General features: G+C 38.5%; 1 protein-coding gene across 2 annotated transcripts; it reads left to right on the forward strand.

The window, feature by feature from the left end:
- Positions 1–1,347: 1,347 nt before the first annotated feature.
- Positions 1,348–11,844, forward strand: fgf6b (fibroblast growth factor 6b). 2 transcript variants are annotated; one of them, XM_067390845.1, is made up of 4 exons: positions 1,348–1,367; positions 8,328–8,611; positions 9,063–9,166; positions 11,668–11,844. In XM_067390845.1, the coding sequence occupies exons 1-4, from the start codon at positions 1,348–1,350 to the stop codon at positions 11,842–11,844; spliced, it is 585 nt and encodes a 194-aa protein (XP_067246946.1). The 2 variants fall into 2 exon arrangements, with proteins under 2 accessions (XP_067246946.1, XP_067246945.1); XM_067390844.1 differs by lacking the exon at positions 1,348–1,367 and having other exon boundaries at positions 8,263–8,611.
- The last annotated feature ends 2,853 nt before the right edge of the window (positions 11,845–14,697 follow it).

The following is a 14,697-nucleotide window of genomic DNA, read 5'->3' on the forward strand; positions in this document are numbered from 1 at the left end:
AGTAATTGCAGTGTCATATTCACACACTGGATCCAGCACTGCAGACTGGATTCAATAATCTAATTTTATTAATGGAATGTTTTAAAGCTTCCATCCAACCTTTATTTAATTCAATTTAATTATCTAAGTTTCCTGTATTTTGCATTTCCTGACTCATTTTTGCCTGGCAGGAAAACAAAAAAGAGAAAAGATGGAAATTTACTCTTTTAGTAGAGAGACTTTAGAACTTTAAAACTCATTAATGGAATATTGATTTTCCAAGGAGCTCTGAAGTTTTCTGATGTTGCATTCCAAAAAGTTGAATATTATTTTTAATGTTTAATATTTGTCTAGGACATATATAGGATAAGTTTTTCCGTATTTCTGCTGGGTGCGATCTGTGCAGACGCCATGCCAAAATGAGTGACAAAGTCCCAGTGCTGCAATGCAGTAAATTAAAAGCGGTTCCACTGGACAGAAGCTCTCCGCCTTTTCACCAGCAGAGGGCGATAACGGTGATGAAAGATACCTAAATCACTCCTGTTATGCTGTAAGAAACATTTCTATTAACAGCTACACCAGATCTTCAAGCTCAGGCACGTTTTATTGAACAGGATAGAATCATTTAGAGAGAAAACTATCTAAAAGATCAAAAAAAAATATTTATACATTATTACACTACTAATGTAAACTTTTGTTTTTCCATCATTTGTTAATTAATTAAATTAATTATTAAAATTCGACATTGTAAACATAAAATATAAATTTCATCTTCAAGAAATGTTAGTTTAATGTTTGATTAGGCTAATTATATTAAGACATGATAGAGATATAGTAGGAAAAACCCTTCTCACTTTGACTTCATAGTACTTTTAAAGTCACCATGAAACAATTCTTGTTTATGCATTAATGCAGTATTTATTATAAATGAGTTATCTGTGCACATCATTATTATTTTTAATTCATGCACCCTCATAATCTATAGGCTAATCAATATATCTGCCCCTCCCTCTTGCAGTGACATCTCTGATGATGTGTTTACTGGTGCGAGGGCGGGGCAACCTGTCACTCACTTGAGATTGACCAATAGCAAACCACAACTATCCAATCAATGTCCAATGGACAAAACCAAGCCCCTATTTTTTTTCTTGTTTGAGAAGCTGTTTCACTCGTACAGGGGTAAAAAGACTATTGCAACTTTTTTGCAACTTTTTTCCTCAGTAGCCCCAATGGAAAATCTGTTTTTATCTCTGAAACTCATTTCAAACACAACAAAGAGAATATTTATATTTTAAGAATATGAATTGATCCAACTGTTGCTTTTATAATAAAGTCTGTTTCTCCATGTGGAGTCATTACGACCGTTTTATGGCTGTAGAGAATATGCTGTACTTCACAAGGCTGTTTGGTTTGAAAGATCTTCTAATGAATATCTAGAGAGCGTGATCTGTAATTATGAATAATAAATGCATTCTAGTTACTGTCTCCGTAATGAGATATTTTTAATGTAAATGACTGCTGCTGCAGTGGCTATTGGCACAGGGACAGAATCGGAGTCGTGGATGAGTCACTCCCCTCGCGCCCTTTGTGTGTGCATGTGTGTCCCTTCATCAGGCAAATTGCCCTGATCCACTCATCTGCCCACCAAAGCCCCGAACACTTGTCCTTTGGTGCAGTTGGTTCCTCTGTTGCTGAAAGGACAGAGTGGAAAGAGGTGGATACACCCACCTTATACCCGCATCAGAGTCGGCAACACCATTCTCGCCTGTAGGGAGTGAGAATGTGTAAAGTGCTGCAAGGATGTCTAACAGAATGCCTTTCGTTCCAGGGCTGGGCAGAGGGAGCCAGTGCTGGTGTAGAGTTCAAGGGAATGCTGGGGGAACGCTGGGGTCGGGTCTTGCTGACTCAGCAGAAACCCTCCGCTGACGTCATTCTGCTTTTCCTTCATCATGTGTCAGACTGAAATGCTCCAAAAGAAGGAAAAAAAATCATTTTAGTGCAGCCCGTTTCTGTGTAAACAACTTATTTATTATACAGCAGGATCTGTGAACCGAGTTGCAGCAGTGATAGTGGAGATGAGGGCAGTTGTGCTGTAAAAAAAATCATTGTAATTTTTATAATAAAAAAATAAATATAATGTAATATATATATATATAAAACATAAAAGCCTGCTAATTGGTTAACAGTAAGTTTCCTTACTCTACTGTTTAAAACTGTAAAATAATGTTAAATTCACAGTTTTTAGATATTAAAAAGCACAAGTCATATAATTTACATACTCTAAAAAATGCTGGGTTAAAAACAACCCAAGTTGGGTTGAAAATGGACAAACCCAGTGATTGGGTTGTTTTAACCCAGTGGTTGGGTTAAATGTTTGCCCAACCTGTTGGGTAGTTTTATTTAAACCAACTATTATTTAAAAATTGCTATATGGCTAGCTTGAAATGAACCCAAAATAGTTGGGAAATTAAAAACCAGATGCAATTAGAGGCAACAATAATAGACAAAAGGTGAATGTTTATTAATAAGCTTTAATATTTTATTAATATAAATGTATTAATAAGCAGTTTAATAAATGTTTATTGTTTAATAATTATTCATTGAACATTAATAAATGTTCATTTCCAACATACTTTGGGTTAATTTTAATTAAGCAATACAGTAATTTTTAAACAATAGTTGAGTTAAATAAAACTACCCATCAATTTTACTGATTTTTTATTTTTATTTTTTACAGTAAATAAAACTAAAAACAGTCAAATAAAAACTGAAACTAACTAAAACTAAAATGGAAATAAAAAATAAATAGCAAAAATTTAAAAAATTTAATTCAAGAATATATATATATATATATATTTTTTTACAGTATCAATTGATTCTTTATACGTTTATATTAAAGACTATTAATTGATTTTGCATCTGACTATATATATATTGCCTATATATAGTATATATATATATATATATATATATATATATATATATATATATATATATATATATATATTTTTTTTTTTTTTTTTTTTTTACCATCAATTTTACAGATTTTTTTTTACAGTAAATAAAACTAAAAACAGTCAAATAAAAACTGAAACTAAGTAAAACTAAAATGGAAATAAAAAATAAATAGCAAAAATTAAAAAAATGTAAAAAATAAAAGCTAATTCAAGAATATATATATATATATATATATATATATATATATATATATATATATATATATATATATATATATATATATATATATATTATCAATTGATTCTTTATACGTTTATATCACAGACTATTTATTGATTTTGCATATGAGGATGATCCATACTCCACGCCTGATGTCACGCTGAGAAACAGTGACTCATATAAGGAGTGTTGAGAGGTGAGGTTTAATTTAAAATGACTGTGCTCTTTTCAGCTCATGAGAAAAAGAAGCAGACATCATCAGGCTGTTCTCAGACAGAGAAGCAATGGCACAAAAAGCTCAAACACTGGAAAATAATCAGGATTCTGAACTCGATCAGCAAAAGTAAAGTGACCTTTCTTTTTAAGGTGGACAGAAATTTTACCTGAGTCATTGTGCCGTGAGTTTCAGCTGTGCTAATAGTGTGCGCAGAGCTCCTGCTCTCTGCAGGGGTCAGATGTTCTCTCTGGAGTTCTTGTCAGCTCATGAACACACTGTGCTTTTAGTGCTGTTCTTGCAGCTCGGCCTGGCACACAAAATCCCTGCCACAAGAGGAACTTCACCACTGCAGAAACCACTTTACATCACTAGTGGTGATCATTATATATATAGATAGAGAGAGAGGTTGATCACAAGATTTTTTTTTTTTTTTTTAATTTCATTACTCCAGTTTCAGTGTCACATGATCCTTCAGAAATCCTTCTAATATGCTGATTTGCTGCTTGAGAAACACTTTACAATAAAACATTGGGTTGGGGTAATGCATTACAAGTTACTTAAGTTATGTAATCAGATTACTTTTTTTAAAAGTAACTAGGAAAGTGATGCATTACTTTTAAATTTACAACAAAATATCTGAGTTATTTTTTAAAATATAAGTAATGCAAGTTACTTTGTTTTCCCATTTATTGACTGACAGCTCTCCTGTCCCGATGTTGAGAGGAATCAGGAGTAAGTGCAGTGGTGTTTTGTGCGCTGTGTGAACATGCATTTACTCATCTCACGTGCACAGATTCAGTATTCCTCAGAATGAATAAAAACAGTGAAATGCAAACTCAGAATATTGCACAAACCTGCAATAATTAAATATGTTAAATAACACAAATATACTTTATGTATTTATTCTCACTTTATAAACCAGCGTCTTTGCTTCTGACCTTTGGTGATCCAATTCAACCAAGAGCAAAAACATAAATATCACATTTGTGTTTCATTTTTTAGAACTTTCTTCTCCTGCGTCCTATTCTTCTTCAGTCCACAGCTGAAAGGTTTGTTTGAGCTGCGCCCTCTACTGTACAGGTGTGAATTTGCATTTCCTTTAGCCTGAAGCTTATTCATTTCACTTTTGGTGTGAAAGGCCCTTTACATTTGCCAAAACTTTTTATTTTATTAAAAAAACAAGCAAGCAAGCCCAAGTGAGAAAAAGTAACCCAAAAGTAACGTATCGCATTACTTTCCAAGTAACACAATTAATTTCTTTTTTAGAACGTCATGCAATATTGTAACATATTACTTTTAAAAGTAATTTTCCCCAACACTGGTAAACACTAAATTGTTTAACTTGAGCTAACAATGAAAAATACTCTTAAAGCATTTGTTAGTCTTAGTTAATGTTAATTTCAACACTAATTCGTTATTAAAATCAACTGTTGTATCTGTCAAAGTTTAAAAAATACTGCAACAAATGTATTGCTCATTGTTATTTAATGTTAATTAATGTATTAACTAATGTTAACTAATGAGACCTTATTGTAAAGTGTTTGCATTATTATTACCTTAACACACACACACACAATAGAGTTCATTATTTCACACAAAAGTCTGGTTTCTGAGCACCTTTTTTGTGCTTTTTAAGAAAAATAAAAGGTGAACTGAAGGCTGTCGTGCCACTTTTCAGTGTTGAATTATTGATCAGCTGTGTCAGCAAGATCACAGGCCTGACTCATATCCATCTCTGCCATTCCACTGGACACTTTTACGCCCAGAATGAGTGCCATCATGCAGATTGTTCTAGTCCCTGAGCTCACAGCTTGTTTTTAATGAACGACTGGATGAATACAAGTTAAAGTGGAGCAGATGCTGTAGAGTTTTCTTCGGTAGGATGTGGATGGGTACCACCGCGCAGCTGCTCTCCTGTAGAGAATGCCATTTGTGCGGTGTGTTAAATGTTAAACGGCCGCTGATGCTCTTGATGTCGTGTGAGTAATTCTCTCCTGGATTTCAGCGGCTCTCCTCAGCTGTCATTTCTATACCGCCTAAACCCACGTTAATAAAAATCTAATTGAAAGGGTTTGAAACCGCAGTAGATCCAGTTACAGGGTTTGTGAAAACCCCGCCTTGCGCAAAGCCCCATGGAATGACTATATCCCTCAAAACAATTATATTGATAGTGTTTGTGTGTGTGTGTGTGTGTGTGTGTGCTACTGCTAAATGTTCTGCCTCTAACCTTAAAAAAGCAAGTTCTGAACATGATATATTCGTATACACCATTAGAAGCTGTTGAAGTACTAATTTATTCATCAAAGCTACTGCTTTTTCCTCAGAGAAATGATCGAGTCAGTCACAGGCCGTTGAATCCGATCTCAGGTAAACTGAAGAGATGTGCAGCAGATGTTTGGGTGCGCCATAATCTGTCTGAACTTGAGAGGTAATGACAGCTGAATGCTGAAACTCGGACACGTTTCCGCTTTGATCAGAGTTTTGCTCTGTTATCAACATGGACATGTGGAAATCATGTGAATTATGCCTTGGGGTGGGTTTGCTGTGCAGTGCATCAGCTTTCATGGAATGCAACCTGATTTATATGAGATATTAAAAGAGCCATATGATTGTGATCCTGACAAAATCCTGCTCTTTTTTTTTTTTTTACACTGTATTAAAACATCCTTCAGTGTGTCTCTACATATAGACATGAAGGCCCTGCGATGACATCACTGATGCTGATTTTTGTAACATCGAATGCTGGGCCGCTCGTGTCGGTGCTGACTGGGTCAGAAGGGTTCCAGTATTTTGGTGCTGATTTAAGACTTCTTTGCTAATTAGACTGTCACTGTTTGGCAAGATGTGTGACAGCTGATGACTACTCAGCGACAAATGTTCAAGTCATGACTTTTAATTTTATTGCTAGACACTGCTGTTCTTCTTAGAGCAATTCACCTGCTTGCTGAGTGACAGCTGTCAATCCTAAAGGATTTTATTAAAGTGCCACTGAAGTGCCTTGGAGCACACAGCATTATTCAATGTGTTGACGTAATTTCAACTGAAACAGGAAGACAGGGCGGGACATATCAAACAGCTCCTCCCCTTTTTTAAATAGCCAATAGCATTTTGTTTATATCACAGCTTGGCCAGAGCTGTTGAGCTTGGTAAAGCCTCAGTTTCCTTCCGATCTCATCCATATCGCTTTAAAATACAGCATTCTGTGCAGAATTCATACGTTTTGTGGTCTGCGGTGACTCGCGCATATGATCAGCTCTGTACTGTCGTGTCTCTAGACTGGAGCAGACTGCATGCGCTGTGGTTCACGTGACACTAACATGAAACCAGACTTCATTCACCTCAATGGAAAGCATATATACACTGTCTGAATCGTTCCCTATATAGTGCGCTATGTGCCATTCACCATGTAGAAAATAGTAAATTTGTGAACAAGTGGTTGGTCAGAATATCTGATGAGAAGCTGAAGTGCGCACCAGTGGTCATGAAAATCCGTGATCCATTTTAGCGGAAGTGAGAGACTGTAAGTTTTGAATGCTTATATGTCTTAAATACAAATTTTGTCATTGTTTTGGAAAACACCTGCTTATTCGTAAACATATTCATACTAAAAGCTAAAAAACTTTAATTTTAAGAAGTGTCTTAAAGTCCCCCTGAAATCATTATTGACAATTCTTATTTTTTATGAAATATTGCAGTATTTATTATAGATGCTTTATCTGATGACGTGTTTGCTGCTGCGAGGGCGGGGCAACCTGTCACTCACGTGAGATCGACCAATAGCAAACCACAACGATATTTTAGACCTATAAATGACTCCAATGGGACATTATAAAACAAAAATGGCTTAAATGGCTGTGGTTTGCTATTAGTTAGAATGTACGTTTTTTAGTTGCACAATTCTATCCTACTAAAATCTGTTGATTTCGAAGTAATGATTAATTTTTGTTCGACCTTCCAGAGGAGCTTAAATAATGTGATTGTCGCCTTTCACACTGCCAAGAACAGCGTCACTACAGTCCCTACTACACCATACTCTATATGCGCACCTGGGGAGCCGCGTAACGACGCGCAGCATCTGCTGACGTCCGGACATTGCGCGCGGTCCGAGCATTCTTGAAGGTGCGTTTTCTCAGCATCATCACCGTGACATCAAGAGACAGGCAGCCTCCCGGAAGATAAAAACATCACGCTGCACGAGACGGGGGACGTTATGATCGGCACGCATTGTGGGAGCGCAATATTCTGTAAACTTCCTGCACAAACAGTCTGGGATGTGACAGACAGGGGTGCCATTGCTCTCCGATGACAAGTGGACTGTTTTTACACCATCCTTCTAAATAAGGAAGCAGGGCTGTCAGACATATGACCACCGTCCCGATTTGGGCGCTGCCAGAGTGCCCATCGCATCCCATGATCGCGTACAAGCCGTCCAATAAGGCTCAGCATGTGACCCCCATTTCACACGTGGAGTGAGAGCAGCGTCCCATCATCATCAGATCAGTCCGGCCAGTTCTTCTCGCCGCTTGCAACTTTCTCTCTTTCTCTTTCTCTCTCGCGCTCTCTCTTCTTCCTCCCCCCTCCCCTAATATGATGTCATGTAAGGATGAGGGTGGCTTCTGAGGTGAGATTTCGGTGAGTGGCACTCTCTACACGACCCGAGGCTTCGGAGCTGCAAAACATGGTCATCACCACCTTCTCCACCTCAAGTTGTGTGTCTGCGCTCTCTGCCCGTTCTTCTGCCGCTCTCATCTCGGGCCACCGTCGCATGCCCGAAGTCCTGACCTGCCTCGCTAAATTAAGCCTGCACCGCCATGCCGAGGGAAGAAAAACTAGAAGAGGGGTATTTTTAGTGCCATTAATTTTGACCACGTGCCCCGAAGGTAAACCCGATGGCCATTGCGCAAAGGTTCCTCATCAGTATGTCCTGCGAGGCCAACGCGCAACACTGGCCAAGGACTGCCGTTCTGCTCTTGGGATTGCTCCTAGTTGGGATTGTGTCCTCCAGTCCGCTTCCGAGTAGGACTAATAGGACAACTTTATTGGAGAAGCGATGGGAGAGCCTGTTCTCCCGCTCCGTGCTGGGGATCTCTGGAGAGAGACCGGAGCCGAACTGGGAGAATGACTATTTGCTGGGCATCAAAAGAGTGCGGAGGCTGTACTGCAATGTAGGCATCGGGTTTCATCTTCAGGTCCTCCCAGACGGCAAGATAAACGGTGTACATAATGAGAACCAGTACAGTGAGTTCATGGAATAATGCAATAATTAATTGCGCAGAGCCTCGTCGAGCTTTATTCTTTGTAGGCGACAATTGCAGTGTGCTTGCACAGTCCGCTGTCTTTGGAGGCGAAGACAAATCTATTAAAACACCCCGTATCCCTTAGTGCTAAATATCTGCGCGGGCTTAAACATGACATGAATGCTGGGACGGATATAGATGCCAACTTATTTTTACACCGGCTCCTTGCGCGGCCCAGAAGCGCTTAGAACATGCACGACTCAAAGTGTGAGGGATGTTCATCTTTTGGCAATAAACGTAGTAGCCTAGTGGCGCGCGCGCGCGCGCGAGAGAGAGGCCATTTGCGCATCCACAATTGGCACCTGCAGAGGTTCCACCCACCGCATGCCTTGTTGTTCTGAGTCACGCGGAGCCGCTTTATTGTGTGTAACATGCTTGTTCTGTTTGATCAGGTCTCATAGAGATCTCCACTGTGGCCAGAGGAGTGGTTAGCCTGTACGGTGTGAAAAGCGAGCTGTTTGTCGCAATGAACAGCAGAGGACGGTTGTACGGAACGGTAGGTGTGCGCAACTATTTCCTTTCATTCTGCCAGTGCATCCCTGAAGACATCGTGCGTGTGTGTGTGTGTGTGTGTGTGTGCGTGTGTGTGTGGGTGTGTGTGTGCGTGTTAAACAGGTGATGCTTCCATTGTGCGTTTTCGAGTAGGCTAATTGATGATCCATGCATTTGGCACGTGAGGGGGTCGCGCGACTAAGAATAGTGTTTACTGCGTGCATGGAAGTGTGCTGCATTGAATTGTTCATGCATTATAAATATAATGTGCTCTGGTTTGTTGACGTTTGCAAGTGCTTTTGCAAATTATTATTAAACGAATTTCGGGGTGCATTAGATCCAGGCACAGCGCCAAAGCAATCACTAGCAAAAGGTTTATAATAATTACTTGCATTAAGCCTTTAAACAAGCGCCTCTTTAATTATTATTCGTTGGCAGTTGAAATATTGGTTATCAGTAAGAGTAGTCACACATGCGATGCTTAATTGCAGTTTTCATCTAGATTCCGTGTAACCCGCACTAAAATTGTTGTGGAGTTGTATGCATTTACACGTTTTTGTTGTTTTGAATTATTAATAGCAGTAGTAGTGACTATAAGTGTTATGCATTGAATTATTTACACATAATATAAAGTGTGTCCTTAGGTTTGAAAAGTAAATGAAACACTTGGCTGAAGTTTGGCATACGCAGTGCAACAATGGTCCTTTGGGGCCTGTGAGCACATGACAACTCTGTCCAAAAACTGCAGGGTGTTTCAAGAGCATCTCCTGGAGAAGCAGAGATAAAGTAGACTGTTCCACAGGCCGGTCCAGCAGTGATCAGTAAAAGAGTTAAAGTGATTTTTAATTAAAAGACCTGTTTGGCTGAGGGATTAGTATATGAGGTTAATACTTCAGGTTAAAGGATTAGTTCACTTCAGAATTAAAATTTCCTGATAATTTACTCACGCCCATGTCATCCTAGATGTTCATGTCTTTCTTCTTTCTTCGCATAGATCAAACACACAAACCTATAGACTAAACATGAAAATGAACGGCAAGAATGCATTACAGGTATTCGTTTTTTCAGTAGGAAAGGTGTCATTTAAGCGCCTCCTAAAGTATTAATTAACAATTTTTACAATGGAAGTGAATCAATCAAAACTTTAGCTCGATAATAATTTTCCTATTGTCACTGTGAAGCTGCTTTGAGACAATGTGTATTGTGAAAAGCGCTATGTAAATGAAGATGACTTGACTTCTTTCTTCAGTCGAAAAGAAATGAAGGTTTTTGAGGAAAACATTCCAGGATTTTTCTCCATATAGTGGACTTCAACAGTTACCAACTAGTTGAATGTCCAGGTTCAGTGCAGCTTCAAAGAGCTCTACACGATCCCAGATGAGGAATAAGGATCTTATCTAGCGAAACGATCTGTCATTTTCTAAAAAACTTAAAATTATACACTTTTTAACCACAAATGCTAGTCTTGCACTGGCCCTGAAAAAAAAAAAAAAAGTCTAAAACAATGATGGCGGAATATTTTGAATTTGGAGGAGAAAATGAGATGGAGTTTTTTGCCCTACCGTGTTCTTCCGCCTACATCACGCATGACCTTTCCAACGTGATCACACAATGCGTGGAACATCGCAGAGCTAGTGCAAGATGAGCATTTGTGGTTAAAAAGTATATAAATGTAATTTTTTTTTTAGAAAATGACTGATCATTTCTCTAGATTAGACCCTTATTCCTCGTCTGGGATCGTGTAGAGCTCTTTGAAGCTGCACTGAACATTGGGACCTTCAACCTGTTGAACCCCAGTGAAGTCCACTATATGGAGAAAAATCCTGGAATGTTTTCCTCAAAAACCTTCATTTCTTTTTGACTGAAGAAAGAAAGATATAAACATCTTGGATGACATGGGGGTGAGTAAATTATCAGGAAATTTGAATTCTGAAGTGAACTAATCTGTACTTCAGGTTAATGGCTTTCTTGTAGTCAAGTGGAACCAGACTTGCCTGAAAGTTCCTTTGCATTTTATTGCATTTTCTGAAAATGTTGTCAGTTTACCAGGTATAATGCAAAAATAATTTGAGAAATGGATAATTTAAAGTTTTTGCATGCAATTACGTGCAAAACTATGTTGTTGTTAGCAGTGTTATTTTAGTTTTATTAATTTTTTTAATTAGTTTTAATTTTATTTTTAGTTTAATTTCATTATGCACTTTTGACATTGGTTTATATATATATGTTTAGGTTTAATTTATTTCCAGTTAACATTTTGTATTAATAATGAATCATTTTTAATTTATCTTAAGTTATTCAACTAATATTCAACTATATTTAATTTCAGCTTTATTTCAATTAACATAAATGTTTTTAATAGCAGTAGTTTAAATAATAATAATCCTGATTCTGAGTTCACTAAGTACTTCAGCAGAAGCCTCATTCATTTGTTTGTACTAGTGGCAAAAACGTGCATCTGCCCGAATGCTGGCATTCACATTCCTTCTCTTGTCCTCTTTTCAGGCAACCTTTAAAGATGAATGCAAGTTCAAAGAGACCCTGCTGCCAAATAACTACAATGCCTACGAGTCCTCCGTTTACAAGGGATTCTACGTCGCTCTCAGCAAACACGGCCGACTGAAGCGAGGCAACAAGGCCACCACCGCCATGACGGTCACCCACTTCCTCCCTCGAATATGAGCAGACTCTTGCAATAATTCTTCATTTGCACTGGTCTCCCTGAGAGATCTGAAAACTGACACACGAACCTACAAGGAACTGCAAGAATATCACCAAAATAGTACTTATTCTTTTTTTAATATATGTATATTTGGATAGGCCAGCTTTTTATTAGAATCTATGAATATGCTATCCATCGCTGCTTCTTTCTTTTATATATATATATATATATATAGATATATATATATATATATATATATATATATATATATATATACAAACATATATCATTGATTATGGATGTGGAGGCTCTCCCAGCCTTCCTTTCCCTAGTCAGGTGCTTGCCAAGAATCGAACAGACTCTGGGATGGATGATGGAAGTCCTCCTCTGCTTTTTACAGTTTTTTATTACCTCAAAGAGCTACCTAGATGGTTTAAAAGGATGCATGAAGTTACGCAGAGATGAACGCTTGTTTATTTTTAGTTCTGTCTGAGCCGACACAAGCATAACGAGCCCTTATTTTTGTATCTTTGACAGTTATTTTGTTGTTTTTCACATGCTGTAGGGTTGTGTGAGCACTTAAAAGAAAGCAGATCTCTCTTGCTGCATGTTGCGCTGAGGTGCCTTGGCATTCCCGCACACCGCCCCTTTAACATGCATGCTCTGAACGCCCCGGGGCGTCAGAAATAGGGCTGATATGTTAGCCAGGGCCCCACGGGGACTCTCCCACTAGGGCCCCAGAGAGGGGCGAGGGGGAGGGGTGTGCATCTCTGCTTTACTTTACCTTTCTCTAATCAGAGAATGTCGTATGAGGCGTGAGAACGTTGATCAAGAGGCTGCGTTCAGCATCGTCTACTGTCGACTAAACATTATCTTTTCTAGCTTTGAGGCTGTGCGTTTTATTTGGACTAGACTTTCTTATGTTTTTGCAGTTGAAACTGAACTTTTTTTATAAAGAAAATGGAGAAAAACAACAAAAAAAAATGTGAAATTTACAGGGGAACTGATGCAAGCGCACACTAAAAATGGCTGGTTCAATTATACTATTGCTTATCACAGGTTTGCCTGAACAAAAGGAGCACTTGAAAATAAGCTTTAAGCATTGCTGTGAATGAGAACGTCTTTGAAACCAATGAAAATACTGTAAATACTGACTGTGCACTGAAAAAGCCAGTAGCCCAGAGCTTTTGTCGCTTGTTGCTAAAGGCACACTGCCATCAATGATGGTATCTGATTCAAGGGAATACGTGCAGTATATATTTATTTATTTTTGCTTCTGGTGCGAGTGTATGTGTGTGTGCACCTGTCCATGTGGATGCCTGTTTGTGCGTGTGTGTGAATCCTGGTAGAGGAAGGCAGTGCCTGGGCTCTTTCCTGTTGCTGCAGAGGCACTGCAGTGGCACTAGCCGCTGCTGCTCTATGCAAATGTAATTACAGGGCAGACGCTGTGTGGCATCCAAACTGAGGGAAGCTCACTGTTTTTTTATGATTTTGGTTTGTTTGTCTTTGTTTTCATCAGTTTCTGTCACCAAATGTTGCCCCACCCTGGGGAGGCTTTTTCTTTAAGGCAAGATGCTACAGGCAACATTATTGCTTTTTCACTAGCCAATTTTGAGATTTTGGGCTACTTTTGTTTCAGTCTAGTGGAAAGAAGGCATTCAAAATAGATGTTTAAGTGTTTATTTTATTACACTTTATCCAGGGCTTGACATTAACACCCGCCAACCCACCAAACACGGGTGGATTTCAGCAGTGGCGTGTGACGCAGTCACTCCTACTAGCCACTTTGGCGGGTTGAATTTTATAAATATACATTTTTCAATTGTAGTCTTTTAAAAAGGCATTGGAAATCGTAAACTAAGTGCAAAAATATAGATTTTTTCAAATAGTGAAATATCTGAAACACTTCTAATACTCATTTTCTGCAGAACAGATACACGATACCAGCTGCGCTTTCTCGCTCTCTCATTCTTTTCCCGCTCCCCTCACTCACTTGTTTTCTCCAGATGAATATTGTTGGTGTTTCAGGACTTGAATTTCGGCATGGGATTGCACATAATTTTACTCATTCATGCAGATTTTGTCCTCACACCCAAAGCGTGCGCACATAAAGCCGCCTCTCGGTACTAAATCAAGTTCTTTTTTGCTGCTTAAACAGTCAAATACACACAAAATAATGTCAAAATGCCGGTCTTGGCGAGTATTCACATAAACACAGTCAGGTATGTTTTAAGTGAACGTAAATAGTTGAGAAAGAAAACTCATGTGTAAGAGTACAATGGATCCGTGTGTCGGGTCTTAAAGTGAAAGCAACCTAATAAACCTGCTGCCAAGTTATGAGATAGTATCTATATGGCAGTTTTCCCCCATGGTATCAATGTCAAAATTGTGGCCAGTGAAAATGCTGAGTGGCCAGTAACTTTGATAAACCACTTGTCACAGTGGCTGGTGAGCAAAAGAAGTTAATGTCAAGCCCTAACCTTATCTATTTGCACCTGTAGATTCAATTATAGTGTTATAATTGTAGTATTACTATTGCTAGTGGATGGACATCTTTAAAGGCTGTGAGTTTTTTCCACACTTCAGCAGCACTTTAAACCCAAAGTATACTGCGTGAACACAGGTTGTCGACATATGCTCTCTAGAAAGTTTCATCTTTGTCCAGTGTCTGCACTAATTTTCTTCAGAAGTTATGATCGATAAAAATGTCCTTGTATTCTTTTAAACTAAAGGTGTAGCTATCTCATAACTCCCTCACACAAGCGCATGTCAATGCAGGCGTCTGTTGTTGTTGCAGTCTCCGGTATTTTGTTGTTGTTGTTCCGTCTCTTTAGTTTCGTTTTCTACTGTGAAACAACAGTTTGGGCCAGTGT

Source organism: Chanodichthys erythropterus, chromosome 8 (assembly GCF_024489055.1).
Source record: "Chanodichthys erythropterus isolate Z2021 chromosome 8, ASM2448905v1, whole genome shotgun sequence".
Classification (NCBI taxonomy): Eukaryota; Metazoa; Chordata; class Actinopteri; order Cypriniformes; family Xenocyprididae; genus Chanodichthys; species Chanodichthys erythropterus.